Below are 22,535 nucleotides of genomic sequence, written 5' to 3' on the forward strand. Positions count from 1 at the left end.
ATTTCCGCAACATGTGGAGAGTTCAAATAGAATGCAGATACTTTCGAGACAAACTGATTAAACAACTTTTCCAGAACAGAACAACAAGAACGCTGAAGTGATTTCTATATTTGAAATCAGAAAATACAACTGTTTAAGGAAGAACAGTCAGTGTACGAGTAATGTAATAATATATGATGAATCAATCATTTTTCAAGTGTCACGAGAAATATATTCTGCAGCAATTCTTTGTAGCGATTGATGGCTAAGAATTTGGTAAACAAATTTTATGATACGATATTAAAAAAAATGCTTTAAATAAATGCTGCTGCTGTTAAAAGCAGTTGTTTTCTTTTAAATCTCTGAACAAATATTGCAACTACTTGCATTTTTGAAGCATTATATAATTTTAAAGAAGCCAACAAATTGAAGCATACTTTCATACTCTTCATGTGTGGCGTCTTTAACCTGAGCTATCAGCTTTATTATAATACATAATGAACTCTTATATCCGTTACTTATAAAAAAGGTAATATAAAGAGCTGTCTAAAGCTGAGAACGTGAAATAAAATGCCATCTTACCCATACGCAGAGCAAACCATATAGAGCTTTATAGAGATTTTAACGTTCTACTCGATGGCGATTTATATTTTAAATGTGTATATATTTCTACATAACTTTGTTTAAGAACAGCCTTTTTTATGCGACATTTGTTCGTTCGTGCTGTAGAAACAATATCTCTATATATATAAAACAGATTGTCCTGAGTGACTGACTGATTGGCAATCAACGCACAGCCCAAACGGTAAGAGCTAGGAAGCTGAACTTTGGCCAAAAGAAAATTCGAACTCCAAAGGGGGGAAAACGGGCTCCAACGTTGGTTTCTAAAATCAATTAAAGAATACAAATAAAACTGCTTATTCGGTTTTTTACATTTTTTCTTGGATACTGAATTATTGGAACTTTCTTGGGGCCCGAAAGGAAATCGCGTCAAAAGCCCAAACGGTAAGAGCTAGAAAGCTGAAATTTGGGGTATAGTTTTATTATAATTGTTGTAAAAATTTGAAACCATTTTCATGTTTCCGGTTACATTTTAGTAAAGAAACTTTTTTAAACAAATACAAAAGTGTTTATCATCATTGTTCCATTGTTATTTGTTTTGGGACAAAAGATGCAGTAAAGAATTTTTTCAAAACGAGTTAGAACAAGTTTTCAAAAGATCCTTCTTTTATAGTTAAAGTGTTTTCGCTTTCACCCTTTTCCCCGTAATATTTTCATGGGCATTACGATTTCAATAAGAGCAATCTCATAAACAAAAAAAAAAAATATACTTAAGTTGGCTTTCAAAGTATTTGGACGACTTTTTTTATTAGTCTCTCATATTATATTTTCAAATATTGCTCCTTTCATAGTTATGGTGTTTCACCCTTTTCTCCGCAATATTTCCATGGGCATTACGATCGCAATAAGAGCAATCTAATACAAAATATATTTAAGTTGGCGCTGTTTTAGTGGCTTTATGAATTTTTGTAAGTGCATAGATTTTTGATCTCCACACGAATTTCAAAGTATTTGGACGACCTTTTTTTTATTAGTCTCTCTTATTATGGCAGATATCTAGAAAATATGTATTCTTATCTTTTCAACTCAGTACGACAATGCCAGGCACTGGTTTTAATACTGTACCTGTAGGTCTGTAATTGAGTTTTGATAACCTCACTCAACTAAACAATGTGTTTAGCTGACAATGGCCTCCAATGAACCGTGCACCCAGACCAGATGCCAAGTCATAAGCTCCCGAAATGTGGAAATGTGCGTGTAGGGCGCAAAATGTGTGCGCGCTGGCGATATGCACTTCAATCCGCTCTTGGAAATTGCCTGAAATCCTTCACGCTTCATCAATTCGCATTATTGTTGCCATTGTGTCTACCCCCATGCCTGTCTGTCTGTCTGTCTATCTGTCTAACGGACTGGATATGGATGTGGATATTGGTGTGTGGGCGCTCGTGTATAGGAGTATGGGTGTGGAGCTCTGGTGTGTGGCCAAAAACATGGCGTTGGAGTGTGCCACCTTATTGAATTGCAAATTTGTGTCCGGGCTGACATTTGTGGGCATTTGTGGGTGCAGCATTTTCTGGGCTTGGCAAGCAACAGAAGTCAACCCCTTCTTCACACAATTACCCCACGCCATCTTCCGAGAGCTTGTTTGCGCACACGGCGGAACAGAGACCGCGAAAAGCGACATACTTAGGCGAATTGCGTATTTATGTGTGTAATCGTAACTCATCATTTGGCATTGCGCCATTCTGGCTCTGACTGTGTGGCGGCAGCTGCTCCCCAGTTCTGGTTGCTCCAAATGTTCTACGAGTACGATGTTCTGCTTGATGCTGTTTTCGCCACTGATGGATTTACCTTTTCGAATTACGCGAAATGTGAATGCGAATGTGAATCTCTCCCTGCTGAGCTATTTCGTCTGCCTGCCTGCCTGCCTGCCTGCCTGCCCCTTCACCATCGCTTGGATGTCAACTGCCGAGAGGCAGGTCGGGATTTATTTGCTACATTTGCATATTTTATTGTCTGTTAATGGAACAAGCCAGTATTGCATTCATTTACTACTATCAGTGGCCCGTGTACGAGTATTAGTGTTGCAAGTAAGTGGAAATGTGGTCCAATAATTTACCGCATTGTTAAGCAACGCGGTTGTGGTCATGGGTTAAGGGTGAGGGGTAAGGGGGGAGGAGACACACACGAACACAAATACAAGTATACCCGTTTAATGTGCAATGCATTCGGGTGAGCAGAAATATGACACATGTAATTAACATTCTGCAATTGCAGTTTCAATTCCAATTAAGGTTTACACGATTGTCAACCTGCAACTGCCAGCTCCGACTAGGCGCATAATTTCCAAAGGACATGCCTCAGCATTTCAGGCAACAACGCATACCACCTAAGATGCCAACAATGTTGCTGCTAATTGACTCTCTGTGGCAAGTTTGTACGGAACCGCAACAGACAAAGAAATAAACTAACTGGAATGTACAGAACTATTCTGAATTCCCCCGAAATTTACGTTTCAACGTTAATGGACTTTAAAAAAAATATACAAGTATAGCGTGATGCACAAGCTTTTGTATTTCATAATCAAACATTTAAAGTTCCTTTGTATTACGAGAAAAAAGCTATAGAGTATTTACTATATTTAAATGAAAAGCGCATATTACTCTCTTTAAGCAAAACAAAACTATAACCGATATTTTCGCACACATAATTTAATTATTCATCATTATATGTCACAATAGGCCAATTTAAAAGTATACAAAAAGCGTAAATATTTATCTGATATTTTCTCCAACCTACTGCTTTAATTATTTTTTATTATATGTCACAATACAAGTAGATCTGAGTTGGTGGCCAGTTATCTGAACTTTATTATATGCCACAATTATCCAATAAATGTTCCCGCGATGCATTAGATACAAAATTTCAATAATTGCTCATTTTTACAAATCGGTTGGTTTGAAAAGAATTCAAAAGTGGTTCAGAAAATGTGTAGCCGTAGTTTTAAAATTAAAATTGTCTTGAAACGGGTTTCAGAAAATGTCATAATTCTGTTTTGAAGCAGGTTCAATCGTGATGCATAGCTATATTTTTGAAGTATTTAAAAAATTGTATTTAAAACAAATTTTTGATACAAAGTTGTAAGCGCTTTTTTACTTCTAGAATACAAGAGTTTTTTCAAGGTGAAGTGGAACTTACGATATGATTTAGAATCAAATCAAAAACGGAAGAGAACATCAAATTATTATTCAATGAATAACGTTTTAGGAGTAATATTCAATTATTATTATGCACTTAAATATATTTATCGGCGGTTTTTGCATTACAAATACAACTTAAAGTGGAAAAGCCGGATGTATCTCCTCGGATTCTCGATTTTAAATGTTTAGCGTTATTGTATTAGCAAGTTACAGAAATTTCATATGCAGTTGCAAGCTTTTAAAGCTTATGCTAGAAATAAAAACGTAAGAAACTACAGCCAGCTAGAAAAGTAAGCTGAATAAAACTACTTTGTTTATTTATAGACATTCTCAATTAATAACAAATTCAAAAAAGATAAGATAATAGTGTTTTTGCTTTATGTACACTTGTATGTGCTCTTTCAGTTAAAGGTTATCTCTCTATTTTCCACTTTGAAGCACAAATTTGGAGCTCTTGCATGAGTCAGCTATGGAAATGAGTCAAAGATGTTGTGTGTGGTTGGGTTCTCTAATACGAGCATTTTGTTGGAAGACTCATTGTCAGTCATTATGAAAATTTCGGCCATTTTGCCATCAAAGTTACACAAAATTTCATTAACTAGTTTTCATTTTCGAGGCATTTGCATAGTTATTTAAATATATTTTGCACTTGCTTACGACAAACTGAGCCTCCGCTGAGTCGAATGTGGTCGGCTTTGTGTAAGGACGAGGCCCAATTGTGTGTGGTTGGCTTTGCTGAGAACGCAGCTAAAGAAAAACAATTTTTAATTAAATTGAAAAAGTTTGTTTTGCCAAATTTGCTTACAATGCGAATTTCTGAACCAGAATCGTGGGCGATGGACAATGTGGTTGGCGGAGTGAAGAAAACTGAGCCAGAGGAGGGAGCGATATTTGAAAAGTACTTGCCTTTTTGCGTTTCCTCCTTTCGTTTTCTCGTTTTTTGTGTGCGTGTTTTTTTTTAATAAAGCAAATCGATGGGGGCTGAAGTAATTGAACAAATTGGTGTAAAATTTGCGAAATTGTGTTAAAGAAATATTATAATTTAAGCAAGGAAGGGAGGGTGTAGGTGACGACCTGGAAAATACATACTTTTCATTTTTCTAATTTGTGCTGTATTGTATTTTTGCTTTGTTGTTTTTTTTTTTTGCAAGAAACGTATTGAAATAGAAAAACAAATAGCAGGAGCGAGCGTGGAAGAGCAGGGCAGCCACTTATTGATGACCTCCAGTAATCAAAGGGCGGCGTTCGTGTGCGCTTCATTGCGTATACGCAATGAAGTACAAGCGCATACTTGAAAATCTGAGTGCGCGTGTGTGTGTGTGTTTGTGTGCGTAAGTATGAGTGATGCTTAATGCATACACCCTGCTCGCTGAGTCGTTCACTCATTCATGCATTTGATTCATTGACAAAGCTGTCAAAAGTATTGATTTATGTGCGTTTGCTCTGCCTGACGTTACATTCCGCAGTCCTGGCTCTCAACAACTCATTCAAGGCATTGCCGAGTGATTGAAGCGCCGCTGAGCGCCACCAACAAACTTGCCACACACACACCACGCTTATAATGTGCTGCTTGTTGCTGTTGATGCTTCAGGCCTTGCGGCAGTAAGCCTGTTTAATGACACCACAAGAACAACAGCATTGAGCCACATCCATACAATGTGTGTGCCTCTGTGTTTGTTTTGGTCTATTCCGAGTGATTACAGAAAATCGCTTCCTGCAACGGTTATAATTATGTGCACACATACTTATATACAAACGTACATATGTATATGTATAGCTCCTCTCAATGTGTGTGCAAAGTTTTGTCGAATGGCATGCCAAGTGAGTTCTTCTTGGCATGTCATGTTAACCGCACACTTAACACGTAAATAATTGCAATAATTGGAGCGGCCTGTGAATTGTTAAGCCAAGCGTAACAATCTTTTGGTCTCTTTGAGATACATATTGTATCTGTGAGTGCGTGGCTCTGCATTTGACTGCCAATTGTGTATGGGATGGGCCAATGCAGCTTCCACTCAACTGAATTTTGTAAACAAATTGCTTATGTGAGTGTGCACATACACTGCAAAAAAAAATTGGTACCATGTTTGGCGCATATTTTTGAAATTTAAGCTAGAGTTTAGGCCAAAAGTCAGTTCAATATTGTTTTGATTTAATGCATAAAAAGGCGTTTTTTGATATTATATTTAAAGTGAAAACAACAAATGTTTGAATATAATTTAAATATGCTTTGTTGTTGTTATTTTTTAGGACTTGTTCTTATTTATTAAATAACAAAAATGCGTACGAAATAAAAAAAATCTTTTTTTTTAATTTAAGCTAAGGTTTAGGCCACATTGTCAGTGCAATATTGTTTTGATTAAATGCATGAAACGGCATATCTTGATATTAATTTTAAAGTTAAAACAACAAATGATTAAATATTCTTTAAGTATGCATAGTTGTTGTTCTTTTTTAGGACTTGTTCTCATTTATTAAATAACAAAAATGCGTACGAAATAAAAAAATTTTTTTTTTAAATTGAAGCTAAGGTTTAACATTGTCAGTGCAATATTGTTTTGATTAAATGCATGAAAAGGCGTATTTTTATATTATATTACTTTAAAGTTAAAACAACAAATGATTAAATATTCTTTAAGTATGCATAGTTGTTGTTCTTTTTTAGGACTTGTTCTCATTTATTAAATAACAAAAATGCGTACGAAATAATAAGCAATCTTCTTTTTTCTTGAACGCCCAATAACACGGCTTAAAAGAAGTCAGCCAGCTAACTTATTAATATTTTTAATTGTAAGAATTTATATTTTTTGGCGACCATGTAATAGTTAAATTTTCGTTTTAGCCAAAGTTGCAGGCAGATTCCTTGCATAAAAATATTTCAAGAAAAAAAAACAATCTTGAAAATAATAAATGTACAAAAAAAATAAATTAGTTTAATGACTTACTTCAATTATTTTCACCCTATGAGTCACAATTATTTAAAGTTTTCTTTAAAAAAAAGGAATTTAAAGTAAAATAGAGTGATATTAAGTTAAATGAAATATACAAGAAAATATTAAAAGGACTGTATTTAACGACTTTTCAATTATTTTAGTGGGGTTTATTATTTAAAGTTTTATAGAAGAAAAGGTAATTGACGGCCAACAGCTTAAACTCTTAAGATCGTAACAAATTAATATAAAGTTCCTGAACACTAACTAGCTATAGCGTCCTCTCTATATCCCTCTCAATCATCCGCTCTATCTCTATATATTTCTGGAATAACGTTAGTGACATATTGTTTGATTTGGGCCATCATTTTCCAATTTATCCTTAAACCTACTATAACTTCAGATGGCATTTCGCGTTCAAGATAACAACATCCAGGCGGGATCTATCCCATCAAAAGTGACTTGAGTCTTCTTCGAATTTTGCATTTTCGAAAATGCCATTAAGCTCGGAGTTTGTCAGGCTCTTCTTGGGAAAACTGTTGTAGCTACTGAGGCAGGGGGTACTGTACGAGTTTATATATTATATTAAGTAAACGCTTTGGGGCGCATGTGGCATTCGACGTCGTGTCGATGCGGCAATTTTAATTAGTTTTCTGGCACTCGGGTAAACGCCGGTAGGCAGGTGTTGTTTTCTTGCCGCTTTTGTCTGGTTCGGGTACTGGCACGCTTGTTGATGTTCAGTTATTATTACTGCCGCAGTAAACATTTGTCTTGTTTTACACACACAGACACACATGAACACACACTTACGCACACACACACTTGCCTACTTCCTACAGTCCCTCTTCCTCTCCAACTCCCTCTCGGCGCCTGTCATAATCCACCTTTGGTCATTTTAGTCCACCGCTGGCTTAAATCGCTTTGAAATTCAATTTGAATTGTGCAATTTATTTAAATCATGCATTTTCATTAAAATTTAGTATTTTGGGATGCGCATTTCATTAATTTATGGACAAGTTTATTCAACCTTTTCCCCAAAGCCCTCTGAGCGTCACTAATTGTGACTGTAATTGAAAGCGCATCCGTAAACAATTCACACAACACAAACGTATGTGTTTATATGTGTGTGTTTGTGCGTGTATGCATGTGTGTGTGTGTGTGTGTGTTGGTTTGTGTGGCGCGTAAATAAATAAAAGCGGCCACAAGCTGCAATAATAATAAACAGCATGACGCAGTCTCGCGATCCAAATTAGAATGAATTGGAGCATTATATTCTAGTTCATGCCAACGAAAATGTTTTTGCCGTTTTTATCGGGCGACAAGAGAGCAACTGGAATATAGTATGTGTACATATATGTATATATACATGTACTAAAACATACATGATTGCAAATAGTTTGCAATTTCATTTGCTGAACGTTAAGTGCGGTTTTGTATCTCAGTTCGTCGCTGAATTGTTGTGGCTTGAGCCCCATACCCTACTACTTCGGTAAAAAAAATGTTCAAAGCTTAATTGTAAAGATTTCGAACAGGACACCAGCAGAACTCACAAAAATGGTCAACTTTGTCGTGCAAGGTGAAGAAAAAAGTAAACAGGACTTTCGAAACAGGACATTTTCTGGTGGCGCCCTTACCGATTGGTCGATACTGGGTGAATAAATTTTTTTTCACAAAAAAGACATTGTAACCATCAATTACCAATTAGTTATATTTTAAATAAAAATGTAATTTTCTTTAATTTATTGTTCACTTTTCAATATGTATTTGCATAAATCATAAATCAATGACTGCAATTAGTTGGAATTTAACAAATAATGTTAATTATCAAAGTTATGAGCACTCAGCGAAAATAAATTTTATTTGAAAATGTGCTGGATTGTGTAGTTGAGAGGCATTCATTGTCTTCTTTTCAAATATGTATTAAATAAATTTGTATACTCTTTAATTTAGCATGCTAGCGACAAAAGACTTTATATAAACGAATGAAATATTTATCAGTTAAATTTATATTATTGTGAAGTAAAAAATAGTTTGGTTTTAAGTTTGTAACTTTATTCTAATATCTACAAAATAACGCTTTCTGGGTTAGTAATTAGCACAGTTTTGATTTCTGTTTACGGCTTTAGTTAACGTTCAATTTATTTTAACTGCTATTAGATTTACAATATTTAAACAACATAATGTAGCTGATAGTGTTAATATGCCATCCATTTTGAATTTTCATATAATACTTATGTTAGTTTGTTAATTTATTCTCATTTCTTGTGGAGAGTTTAAAAATTTCAGAATTAACGGCTATTTGAGGGACGCCGGGAACTACTGCTTTCAAATAAATATTTTTTAAACATGCAATCATTCCATTTTGTTGATAAAAAGATGTTTGCAGTTCGTGTCCACTTCTCCTTGTGAATTGCCTATATAGGGCCTTGCATTGACTGGAAAAATAGAGAAGAAGCTTTTATATTTCTGTTTATGGGTAAGAAGCATTCGAAATTTGCATCTTTACCTGAAATGAAAAAACAAAAAAATGTGTATACACGCTTGAAAAAAACAAAAAACTTGCTATATCCAACAAAAATTTGCTGACGCAACAAGACCGATTTATATTTGAATAATGTAGATGCAAATTATTTCGACTGTCGGAATGAAAAAACAAAAAATAATAACTAACTCTTATATTAAATACTAAAGCCAATTTTGAATTAATATTATAGGTCACGAAATGTTAATAAAAATGTTGGTCGTAACATTCATTGAAAATTCTTTAATTAGGAACTTTTATGTAGTGGGAACTGTGGTACTTAAGCTATTTATTTTATATAATAAATCAGCAAATAGTGCTGTTGATATTTTAAAAAATGATTTATATTATATAATAACTCTAATTTAAAAAAAGATATGTAATAATATTATATTATAATTTCAGCTTGAAAAATAAGAAAGCCTAAGAAGTTAACTAAAAACGTTTGTAAAATTTTATGTTTTCAGTGTATGATGTAAAAAATCAAAGTTCCCCTAAAACGACTGTTCGGTACATTGGAAGGGTTAGACAAAGCTCTAAGCATTGATCAAATATTTATAATCAATGACTACAGTTATTTAAGCTTGAAGTTGTTCAAAAACGTTCTTAATATTTGGGTATCAAGTAAATAAAAAATCCTTTAGCTCTCAACTCTTAATTGAATGCATCGATGCATCGCCTTTACAAATTTCACATGCAAGATAAGAAATCTTTTCTACTTTTAATACTTCGGCCAAACAAATTGAAACCATGAGAAGGGCATCAAAGCTTCGACGTTGCTTGAATCTTTTTCTTCGCCCCTCTTTTTTACACACTGCCCTGATGTGTATAGTATTTGTGTTGTGGCTTTTGTATTCGGTATTGCATGGGTTCTGACATTTTTACAAATGCAGTAAAATTTTTGATTTTCGTGTATCTGACACGTTTGCAACTCGTCGTGATGGTGGCTTTATTTGTTTTTTCTTGCTCTTATTGTTGTTGTTGTTTTTTCTTTTGTTTTTTCATGCAATTGGCCGATTGCCGAAATGAAAAAAATTGTGACTTTCTGCCATAAAAAATGGAAATTCTGTAAAACCAATCGTAGATAATGAAAAATTCATTGCCGCCTGCTTTTTACTCTGTTTTCTTGTTTTTTGTTCGTCCTATGAAGCTTAGCAAAGCGTTATGTGGACTGGGCCGATGTAAAGGAATAAATAACTCAGCAGCTTGTAATTGAAAACTCCCGCGCATTGTGTGAATTAAATTATTGCCATCTGGCGCGATCTTTGCGGCAATTCTTTTAATTTGGGCTACGTGCCTAAAATCGCAAATCGACACAATTAGCAAAAGAACAAGTTACGTGATTCGAAAAATGCTCAAAACAATTCCCGGCACAGCACATTCTCTGTCGCTCATATCTAATCGCAGAGGTCAGTGTAAGTGGCGGTGATTACGATATTGCACATACGACACGTAGCACAAGTCTCGACAATTTGTGAGCTCTGCCTCGCCTACACTTACACTTGCCAGTATGAAAACGTACGAGTATTTGCATATGCTCATGTCTGGTTTATTGCTTTACAAACAAAGCCGTTGTTAAAGATGCAAATAAACGTTGTTTATTGCTCCTGTAAGGCTCCAACGAAGCCTTATGAATATGAAATGGCGGGAGTTTTGTCGATCGGGCTAAGCAAATGTTTTCACTGGCCCCCCTCCCCTGGTATCCCCTTATTGCTAAGCAAATGTACGGTGCCTGACATCCTCTTCCCCCGAATGGACCATCACTTAAGGCAATGCCGAAAACTTTTATCGCAAAACGGCAATAGAAGCGGCAGCAATGAGAAAAAGTGAAGGCAGGAAACTGCCAATCAGAAATGACTTACTTCGAATAAGGAAACCGCAGTGTCAAGTTAAAGAAGCCATGAAATAACATTAATTTGTTGCAAATGCTCTTCAAAAGTTTGAAGTTGAATTAATTTGATTAGCTTATTGCCGCTTGAAAGTTGAAACTTCATCAGCATTCGAGTGGATTGCCAGACGGGCAGACGGGGCTGACTGGCTCTTTATTTCCTTCCTACTCCTCTCTTCCTCCTTTGCCAAGGACATTTACCGGTGATAGTGAAGCCCAAGCTGCATGCAATTGGTCCTTGGCAAAGCAAACAGAAGGAAGGCTGTAAATTGGTGCGTGTTGGTGTGTGTGTGTGTGTGTGTGTTTGTGTGTGCTGATATGTGTATGTATGAGTGAGTGTGTCTGTGTCGGTATTTCCGCTGCACACAACGACAATTCAAATTTTATTAGATTACATGAAATTTATGTGGCAATCAACTTTAAAAGTAGGCGACTGACTATGTCTCTAGAAAAGCAAGCAAGTGAAGGAATAAATGGCAGGATGACTGAGGGAAATGCAAATTATGAAGCACCAACATCATTTCAATAAGAAATATTCAATGCGAAAGGCAAAGCTAAACTTTTTGCCCAACTAAATAAGTCATATAAGGAGCAGGTTGAAGGCTGCGCGGTTTGCCAGTCGAGGCAAGCAAACAAATTTTAATATTTTTACGGCAAGTGCTCGAAATTGATAAGCGGGACCAACACATGCCATCGCACACAGTGCAGACCTCAGTGTATCTTTATGTGTGTGTTTGCATTGTCAGCAAACCACAACCGACACCACATTCATATATGTATGTATGTACGTTTGTAGCAGACGTTGGCTTATTTGAGTTTCTACTTTTTTGAATGGGGGGCAGACCCAGACCCAGACCCATACCAAACACCAGACACAAAACGACGATGATAATAATAATAATATAAGAAGAACGAACCAGAAGTGCACAGCCGGCAGAGGACGAAGAAATTCCAAAACCAAATGGGAATACAAATTCTAAATTGTGTGCCCTGCTAAATATCGTTACACAAACATACACTCAACCATACTAACCCAGGCCCCGGCATATTTGCAAACCGATTTCTAATGATTGCGGCTCTGTTTGTCTTTTGTCATTTGCAGATTGGATATCTACGTCATGGTATGAAGGAGCCGACGAACACTTTGGATGATATTGTAAGTACAAATTAGACATGCCTACATCATCATTTCTAAACATAAACATAAAAATACAAACACACGAAGAAACAAAAACATACGACAAAACCCTTGAAAATGAACACTCAATTACATTTTCTCTTTGAAGAGTTGAGTTGATAGCAGTATTTTTTTCGATAAATAAACCCGCAGTATATCTCATAATATACTTATATATTATACAAGTTTAATGTATCTTTATAGTAATACTTTGGAAATGTTTTACAGCTAAACAGATTGATTTTACCTCGCCTATGAGTCGAATTTTCCACACCACTTCTGTTTTGGCGTAACATTTTCTAAATTTAGCCCGATCGCAAGTCTATGAAGAACAAATCGTAAAAACACATGAATAGATTTATGTTTTTATTTATGATTTATGAATAGATTATTGAAAGGGATGAATTTATGATTTTCCCATTTATGGGTTGAATTTTTGAAACGTAATTTAACCAAACAAAAAAACAAACAGATCTGTTACTTACTTTTTATTTAATGCCCATCATCAAGTGGTCCATTTTGAATGATATATCAGCACAAATATATCTGATTTTAAAAGTGAAGGGATTTATAATATGATATTGATTTGGCAGACTCTTGACCTCGCGTCCTTATAAATAAGACGGTAGACCTACAATTCTATTCTAATTCTTTTTTTCAATTTGAATAAACTTCTGCCCATCACTAAATTTTATTTCAAATGCAAACGCATTTACATTATTTAACCCAACACCTTATTTAACCCCTTCCTGGCCATGTCAAGGTCAAAAATTAATAGAGTCAACGTGCAAATAGGTCTTTTCTCTGGGTGTACAACAGCAACACGAAAGTAGTTACATATGTAAGTACTATATGTATGTGTGTGTGTGTGTGTGTGTGTGTGTGTGTGTGTGTGTGTATGTCAACTGTTCCAGACCCAACACAAACCGAGCCAAACGAACATAAAACAGAACGATAGTCGACACATCGGACCACATTGGAGCAACTGGCGAAGGGCATTCGAAGTAGGGGAGGCCGAGGCACATCATGAAAGTGTGTGGAGTGCGGCTAACCTCTTGCTTCGATGTCAACCCCCCTCCCCCCCCACCTTTTCTGCAGGGACGTCAAGCGTATCCTGTCACAGTTACAGCTTAGGAGGGGGCTAGTGGACGCGGCATACGAAAAACGCAGCGACCAAAGTTGAAACAAAAGTCAGTTGCAAAGCAATTTAAATGAAATGTCATTGCGACGCCTGCAGGTGGCGTCAGTTGTTGCCGTTTGCAAGGTTATGCAACAATGGTGGAACGGGTGGGTGGTGGACAACATGTGGAGCAACAGTACTCGGTGGCAGCTTTGTGAAAACATGCCACAATGCTTGCCAACTGCCCGACTCTGCTATGCGGACGCCTTTGTTTCTGCGTATCTAGACCCGTCGGGCTGACATGGAAGCTGATGTTACGCTTTGAATTCCCTTCTAGGATTGGAGCTGGGTGCTGGGCTCTGCGTGCTCCGTGCGTGTCAACGTCCGTCGCACAGTCCGTCGAGCGGTAATTGTTATGTAAATGAGTATTAAAATTTTGTGCTTGCGAAAAGGTCAAAAAAGCATGCGCCATCGTCCGTCAGCAGATTTTGATGATGAGCAGAAGTTGGAGCTGGATCTGGGAAAACTCACTCTATAGTCGGCCACACAGGCATGAGCACGTGCATGGGCATTCATAAGAGCTTTGGAAAACAGCAAAGTTTTCCTTTCTTTGCTTGGTTTTGTTTTGTTTCGCTTTTCGCTTTTCGCCCGCCTCCCTGGCCATCGTTTTGCTTTTCGCTTTGCATGGTGCATATTTTTCGGACCCCATCTATGCATGGCATGGTTCTTTATAAAATTGCAAATCAGTTTGAAAGTCAACGACAGGTTGTTTGTGTACGTGTTGTTGTTGTTGTTGTTGTTCTCATCGCTGTGGTTGTTGCTGTTGTGATGTTGCCATAACAAGTGAACGCCCAGCAACGCCCGTCACGTCCGCATCGGCGTTGCCGGGGCGGACCAACCACATGCCGGTGTAAACATACGAATTTATATGACTATGACTGTATTTAGTAATAAAGTTGGTTGGCGGTTCTTCTTGTTGTTTTTCTGTGGTCGTTGTTCGGGTTGTTGTTATTTTCCTGCTTTTCTGCTTCTTTTGCCGCTTTCGCCGCTTTTGCCGGTCGCTTTGCGGCAGTTCGCAAACTTTCCGAGAGACACATTTGAAAGTTAATAACCGTTTACCAAATATGTTCGTAAGTAAGCCGAAATTCTTGCGGGGATTAGTTGAGTGTTTTATGTTGTCCTCCGCATTGTGCAACAGTTTTTGCGAGCAGCTTTAAGCAACGTGCGTTGGCATTATGAAATTGATTTCCTGCTATATGCTGGTCGCATCGTAGCTGAAAAGCTACAGTTTATTAGCAATTTACAAGATAAGATACAACAATTTAGGCCCGCACTATCTGGATTGTAATAAGTTTCAGTTGACATATTTATGTGCAAATTAAAAGTACCATCGCGAGAGATCTCTAGCTGCGAAAGTGCCTTCTAAAATTGTGAAAACGAATGCTAAAAAGTTCACTGAAATCAGCATTAAATTATTTGATCATTTACATAAAAATCAGTGGTTAAAATTGTTTTCTGAAAAGAGCGCAATTCCATTCTTATTTGTTAAATATTAATTGCAAACATCTGCAACAGAAAAGGGAAAACAACGACAGAAAAACGTTTAATTCCTTAAATGAAAATGAATTATTTTGTTTTATTTCAATACAAGCTAATTTAACTAAGGACTATCTTATTTGTACAGAAACGGAGAATAAGGAATATAGTATGTAGTAATCGACTATTGAGTGCTTTAGACAATTTCTACTTGAAAACCATTTATTTGTATATTCTTGAAAATTGAACAATCTATAACTATTTTAGAAAAAGCCTGTAAAGAACAACCTTATAAATTTAACTTTTAGTGAGATGCATCACATATTTTTTCCATCTTCCGCTTCAAGCATTTCAACACGAACATAAAATTGCAAAATAAAATGTTTTTTTTATGGTATTTACTTAAGTACTCCAACTGGAAGGAAAAGTCATCTCATTTCAATGTGTTGTGCATTTTATGAGTTAATCACTTAAGCTCAGTTTGTTTAGCAACTCTATTCTTCAATGCAAGCTACTACATATTTCAATTTTGAGCAATAATCTGCTCGCAAAGCTGTATGAAATCAGAAATTCAAATGCACTTCGAATCCATTTATATATTATTCTTTTGATATTGTCGATTTGAGTATCTCATAAAACGGCACGAATGCATTTGGATTTGCATTTGCTGGCATGCATTGCTTTCGAATTCGTTACATGTTGTCAGAAAAGGAAAACCTCACAGCTAGTGAATAGTTATTCGAGTTGCTCTGCATTCAAGAGAAACCGATTCTTTAATTCTGTTACGAAGAGATTTTCTGAACAAGACATGACATGTCATTGTTAATTGCATAAAATTGTAGCATACTTTTTGGGGTGACATCACTACGATCCTCATCTCTGGGCAATTTCTTCGAGTGCAACGTCAGCAGGCGCAGTCATGTGTGCCAACAAAATAATTGCTAGACCATGACAGAAGAAAAACACACACAGAGGAGCACAGTAAACACACACCGCCTTATACATATATACACAGAATGTGAAATCATTTGAAATTTTAATGCAAGGCAGCCATTCTCAACGGCATATTTACATTCGAGCTCAATGTCAATTGTGTTTATAAATTAATTTGCAAGAAGACATATGTATATGCCACTCAGACTATGTGTATGCGTGTGCGTGTGTGTGTGTGTGTGTGGCCAATGGCAGAGGCAGCCCCCGAAGCTCAAACACATGTCAAACAAACAACGGCCGACAACGACGAATAAAAAAGCTAAAAAGCGCGCACAGCTAAACAAGCACGCCTTTTGTTAGGGCCCATTATGGGCCTGTTTTACTGTCAGCCCTGAGCGAGTGCCAATGTAGCTGACCTGACGACGAGCTAATGTCGCATTGTACACAAGCACACACACACATACATGCACACACTCGCATGTGCACATATACACGTACATACATATGCACAATGGATTGTTGACGCTGTGCTCAGCTGGCTTGTGTGACAGGTTGTTGTCGTTAGACGCATACTTTCGTCTTTCTGTGTGTCAGCGGCCTGCGTTCCAGCTCCACGTTGTTGTAAATATTTGCGCACGAAAGTCGGCAGCGGCTTCTGCAGCGGCAACGCTCACAATAGACGCACTTGAGCAGCAGCATCCACAGCAAGCTGCTCACACACACACACACACACACACTTAAACACACAGGCACAACAACTAGCTAAACAACAAAGCACAGCAAAAAAGACAACAAAGCTAATTTGCGCTACAAAGCAACAGCAGCCATGGAATTACACTCAGATAAACCTTTCCTAATTGAATGAAATGAAATCTGTGCTCTGCAATAGAAAACAGTAGAATTGGCCATTTCAGTTCAACTTCTGTTGAATATTATTTTGTTTTTGGCATTCATGTCATGTTAACTAATTCATTTTAAACTGTAAGCAATTTGAAAAACTACACGCCATAGAAGTGGAGTGGAGCAATAAAAGTCAGCTCTGAAGCAAAACTAGTAAATAGCTAAAAAAAAGTTGATAATTGATAAATAAAAATAATAATAATTCATAAGACTATCCTATATCATAAATAAATTGTTATTACACATAATTTAACAAATTAACAAATATACAAAATCATGTGTTTACCATTAATAATATGTTTTTGAAACATAAACCAGTCTTGAAGGTGATGCTAAAAATATTTATGATTGATGAGCTCACCTCCCGCTCAGCAATCAAATTTAATTTTAAAAAAAATAGTATATTGTATAATCCATGTACTATTGAACACTTGCCCAACTAGCTGGTTCCAGTGATTAAGAAGAGATCATAGTTTTAAGATTCAATAAGTATATAGTAGTTTTAATATAAAGTTATTATTATTATTATTTAAAAAAATTTTTTTTTCTTTAATCTTCATTTAAGATCTGTCCTATGTTGGACAATTATTAAATTTTATGAGAATTTTGATCATTTTTAATCATGCTTCTGTCATGATGGTTGCGGCGTTATTTAAGCCGAGTGCCTACTCAAGAAATGAATTCACATTATAGGATTCCCGCTAGCTCGCTGAGCTATGCCAGGCCCCATAAGATTCTTTATTTCTTAGTTTTCATTGGCCAAAATTAAAACTAATCTTTAAAGACCTAAGCAAGTCTCAACTTTGTAAATACCTACGCTAGCTTTAAACAAAATTAAAAATCGATGAGGGCAATAAAGCAAGCAATAAAATAAAGTTGCTGTGTATCTCAAAAGTTAAATTTTCTGCATACCATTCTGCATGCATTTGTGAAATACCTCGATATATTTGTATTTTAATTGTGTTATATTTATTCAACTTGGCTTCAAATTGCGAAAAATGTGAACTAAGCAGTTGAAATTTATCTAACCCATGGAATGCAAAATGGCAATTGAGTAATATACATATTTATTTAATTTAAAATTGCTGTATGAAGAACTTTTTATTAGCCCCTTTGGCACAAAATTTCAATAAAGAATGAAAATGTAATCTCTGGTTTGTTCAAATAATCAGATCAGATCCATATGTTTTTCAATATCAATTTGTATAGTTTGTTTTCCATTTTGAGAATGAATAACCAAACGGCTGGGGGTACCGACTCTGGAACAGGCAACATAAAGTTGGCCATGTGGAAAACATGATTCCTCCAAATTCACACCATAATCGACATCTGAAAAAAGTTTCAATTTGACAGCAAAGCCCCATTAACAAAATGATCATCCATTTATTGAATTCATATATTACAAAATATGTGATAAATGAAGAAGCTCTCGACCGATTTAGTGCAAACTTCACATAAACCATCTACTAAATAGTCCTAATAAAGCCTAAACATTTGGTTTGGATAGGTGATCCCGTTCTTGAGTTATAAAATTACAACGAAAAGTGGCATTGATTTTATTATATATGGCTAGATTATTTAATATGCTTAGTAAATAATACTATTAAAGAATATGGAATAAATCTAACTGTGCCGGCAAGATACTGAAAAAATATTGCTGTGTTTAAATTGTATGAAACTCAATTTAAGAGTTTCACTGGAAACTAACTTTCACTAAGAAACTAAAAATAAACATTAAAAATATAATTGGATATTTAAATGTGAATTTAAAAAAATTGCATTGCAATGAAAATGAACAATCGAAACAAATTAAAAATAGCCTCACAAGAAAAAGACAAACAATATGAAGCCACTGCTTCAATTTCCGCTGAAAATTGTATTTTGTTGCCAGATAATTATTATTTTCTTTCGATTTGAATAAGTCGGCTGCACTTTTTCTGTGGGTGTAGCTGTGGCAGAAGGTGCAGAAGGAGAAGCGACGAACTCTGGTAACGCACGCACTTCCGTGCGGCATCTTTGGCTTGCAGCGTGCAGCAGCAGCAGCAGCAGCAGCCTGTGGCAATGTTACTCACACACGCACAAGACCAGCACTCGTAGGACTTGCCCCCTTACCCTGCCTGCCCCCAACACTCAGACACACACTTGCCAACAGTTGCAGTTGCCAGCTGCTCGGCAATACACATACTTGTACATACATACGTGTGTAACGTGCGTGGCACAACACTTCGTGGCAGACTTCGGGTGGCCAACATCGGCCGACATTGTCTGTTGGCGGAACTTAGCCGAGTTAGCTGACGTTGGCCAAAACATTTAAAGCAACAGCAGCAGCAGCAGCAGCCGCCATTCCGTTCAGTTCAGTTCAGTTCTGTTCTGCGTTCAATTGTGCCTGTTCTGTTCAGTTCTGTTCTGTTGGCTCGCCTCGAACTCGACTCGACTCGACTCTGCTCGGCTCGGCTCAGTTGTGCATTGACTATCGCGCGCGACAGTTGACTGGCAGCGGACGGAACGCCAATTGCCGTCGCCAATTTAACGGCAGGAACGCAGTTACTCAGATACGCAGTCGACGTAATTCGTTGAGGCGTGTGCGCGATTTATAACGCGAACGTAAATTTCATTGCCGCTGCGCTTCTTTTTTGTTGTTAATATATTATTTTGTTGATTGAAGGGAAGGGAGTGTTGATGTAGGTGAAGTTTTTGGAGGGGGGGTTTTTTTTTTTTGTGGGGGGGAGGGGGGCGTGCGCATTTTGTGAGTTATTAAAATGCGATAAAAGCCAGTGAATCGGTAATAAAGCGCTTATCTCGGCCGCAATTATGAGGCGCAGGGGGCGCAAGCGACAAAGAGACACTAAGTGTGTGCGAGCGAGTGTACGAGTGTGTGTGTGTGTGCGTGTGTGTGTGTGTTGCCCAATTACCCAAGTTACAAACAAACAAACGCACTCACGCACGCAAAAACACACACACACCCGCACACCCACACCATATTCCGGCATGGAGTCAATTGTGTTGGCCCGCATCTGTTACAAATGACTACGAATTTTTTTTTTCCTTTTACTGTTGCTGTTGGTTTCCTCGTTTTGGTTTTGTTTTTGTTGCCATTGCTGATATTTGCCTGTTCAACTGCCGATGCGACGTTTGTGTCTGTCTGTCTGTCTGTCTGTCTGTGTCTGTCTGTGCCTGTGTCTCTGTCTGCGTCTGTCCCTTCCGTCTTTCTGTCTCTGATGAGTGTCGCTTTATGAGCGCGCCTTAATGTATGCTAAGGTTTGTCGTTTGCCGTCTTTGGTTTTTGCTTCACGCTCGTTCTTTTTAGTTAATAGTTGTCTACGTGTGTGGCATGTTGCCATAATGCATGCATGTATGTCCCTACATGGCCTGCCTCACTATATCGCTCTGCATCCGCTCCGTGTATCTAAATACATTCAAAGTATCTTTGGGATGTGCCACTTGCCGCATAAGCATAGTATAGTACAAGTATGTGCGAGTATGTCTAATGCTCTCTGTTTATCTTTATGTGTGTGTCTGTGCTACTTTTGGCTGTTTATGACATTTAAATCAATAATGTCAACGTCGAACCCCCACCCACCCATGTCTGCATCCGGCTCCCGCACTCTACCCTTCCGTTTGGCCCAACGGCTGCAAATTGCAACTAAGAAGCCGTCGTTGTCGGAGTCGCCTTCTCAGCTGCCGCTCACTGAGTTTTTAAGTGGCGCATTGCATTTGCAACATTTTCCAACCAGGTGCCTAGAACACAGCCCTCTAACCCCCCCCCCACACCTTGCCAGTGGGCTCATTTGCACACTGCCATGAATTTGCTTAATGAGCGCATTTTTTTCTATACTTGTATTTTTTTTTTTGCATTTTGTTTTTGCCGCCCGCCCCAACGCAGATAGCACAATAATTTAGTGCTCATACGCCCCGTTGGCGGCATTTGATGCACTGCAGCAGAACAAAACTTTGGTTCGCATTTCAGGCTGCAAGCCAGCAAACTTTGTTTGCGTCCACCTTTGCCTTTTACATTTCGCACTTGTACTCGCAATCGCACTCTCACTCAGAATCGAGCATCCGCGAGCGTTTTTTGTTTTCTGCTGCTCGTGCGGCCCATGCTTTTCAGTGTGATCCATTTGCCTGTCGTCCGTTTGTGCCCCAAACCATCAGAGATTTCATGCTTGCGGCCACAGCCTGCCACTTCTCGTTGCCCGCCACCCGTGCCTTTCACAGCTGCCTCTACCGCTGCCTGTGCCTCTGCATAAATGATGTTTTGTTGAGGTTTTTTGTTTACAGCCATTGAAAAGGCGCACTCATATACTCAGTAATACACACACACACACACACACACACGCACACACACATACGCACACACACACTCACACATGCACGCAAACGCGCAAACAAGCCCCCATCTGTTCACACAAGGCACTCGCGTTGCGGCCTTTGCGCTTTTTTAAATTTTTAATGAAGATGCAGATGCAACAACATTTTTCCAACACCCTCCGCCTCCGCCTTCGTCTTCGCCTTCGTTTTCTGTTCGTCCTCCACCCATTTGGTCCATCACGCTCTATGGCAGTTGCCCTTGCGAATTTGTGCGGCTGCTTAGGGAATTCACGCCCACTTGACTTCGTCAGAGCATGTGGCAACTGCCTTGGCCGCCTTTGCGTCGGCCTTCCATCCCAACGCTTGCACTTGTCGCCTTTGCCGTTTAGCCAAAGTGTTCAAAGTGTTTTGGCCAACAGTTCAGCTCAGCCCACGCACTCCGATCCGCCCCATTCCTGCCCTGCCCCAAGTCCAGCCAAGCTGTGGCATTTTAATTTGTTAAGTGCGTTGCGTCAGCGACCATTCCGGAGCGTGCAAGTAGAATGCAATCTAAAATCAAAACTCTTTTGCTGGTGTTGTGAAAGTAATTAAGTTGGGAATACAAAACTATAAAAATGTAAACGCAGGTTGGCTGTAAATGAAACTTCAGCTTCTTAGCTATTCAATGTATATCAAATATATTGCATTGGGATGCGAAGAAGTGCATGATTTTTGAGCTTTAAAGCCACTGATAACATTTTCTAACTGGCACTTAGTTGCTTCTTCATTATACAAAAAATAAACGCATTCGAGTATATTAAAATTGCGTAATCAATCATTTTTTTTTTTGCGGCAATTATTATGTGCGCACTAGAAAGTCTAAGCTTAGCGATGACATTTCCCATACCCTTGTGGCTTAAATATTTCGTGTGCGCCTTTAGCATTAAAGGTGCAAGCACTTACCAAGAAACTGCCAGTAAAAAGATATTGCAAACAAATCTCAGTTGTGTAAACTAGCTCTGGAAAAATAGGCTTCAGTTTAGTTTGAATTTATTATTTGGTCATGTGTTAGCTTGGCTGAGAGGTTTATGTTATTGTGAACTTTAGCTCTCGCTGCTTTTATATCAAATGCCTTTTTTACATTTTCAAGATCCCAATAAGTGTCTATTGAATTATTTAAAAATTGTGCAGGCCGATCGCTTCTAAATTATGGTCGGTGAGCAACAATGACAGAAGCTAAAGCTCATAGAAAATATCATTAGAATCAAATAATAGAATATAATTGTATTTAGTTGAGGGAAGTGCTCTTTTTTCATTATTTGTAAATTTTAATATAAAAGGGTTGTGCGAAATGAAAATTGTATCAGATAGAAGGAAGCATTACCATTTCCATACAGAGTACATATGTTTTTTCTCAGCATTAGCAGTCGAGGTGATTTAGTCATGTCGTCTGTCTGTCCGTCTGAGCACCTAGATCTTAAAGAGTGTAAGAGCTAGGGACAA

The 22,535-nt window shown here is 37.6% G+C and overlaps 1 protein-coding gene across 1 annotated transcript in view; it reads left to right on the forward strand.

Moving 5' to 3' along the window:
• LOC115623590 (apoptosis-stimulating of p53 protein 2) overlaps nucleotides 1-22,535 on the forward strand; it is a 55,723-nt gene that overhangs the window by 10,415 nt on the left and 22,773 nt on the right. The window contains exon 2 of the mRNA XM_030518004.1: nucleotides 12,182-12,235. Coding sequence (XP_030373864.1) covers nucleotides 12,203-12,235 — 33 coding nt within the window. The 5' untranslated portion in view covers nucleotides 12,182-12,202. The remainder of the gene's footprint in view (nucleotides 1-12,181; nucleotides 12,236-22,535) is intronic.

This window comes from Scaptodrosophila lebanonensis, unplaced genomic scaffold (assembly GCF_003285725.1).
Source record: "Scaptodrosophila lebanonensis strain 11010-0011.00,11010-0021.00 unplaced genomic scaffold, SlebRS2 tig00000001-arrow-pilon, whole genome shotgun sequence".
Taxonomy (NCBI): Eukaryota; Metazoa; Arthropoda; class Insecta; order Diptera; family Drosophilidae; genus Scaptodrosophila; species Scaptodrosophila lebanonensis.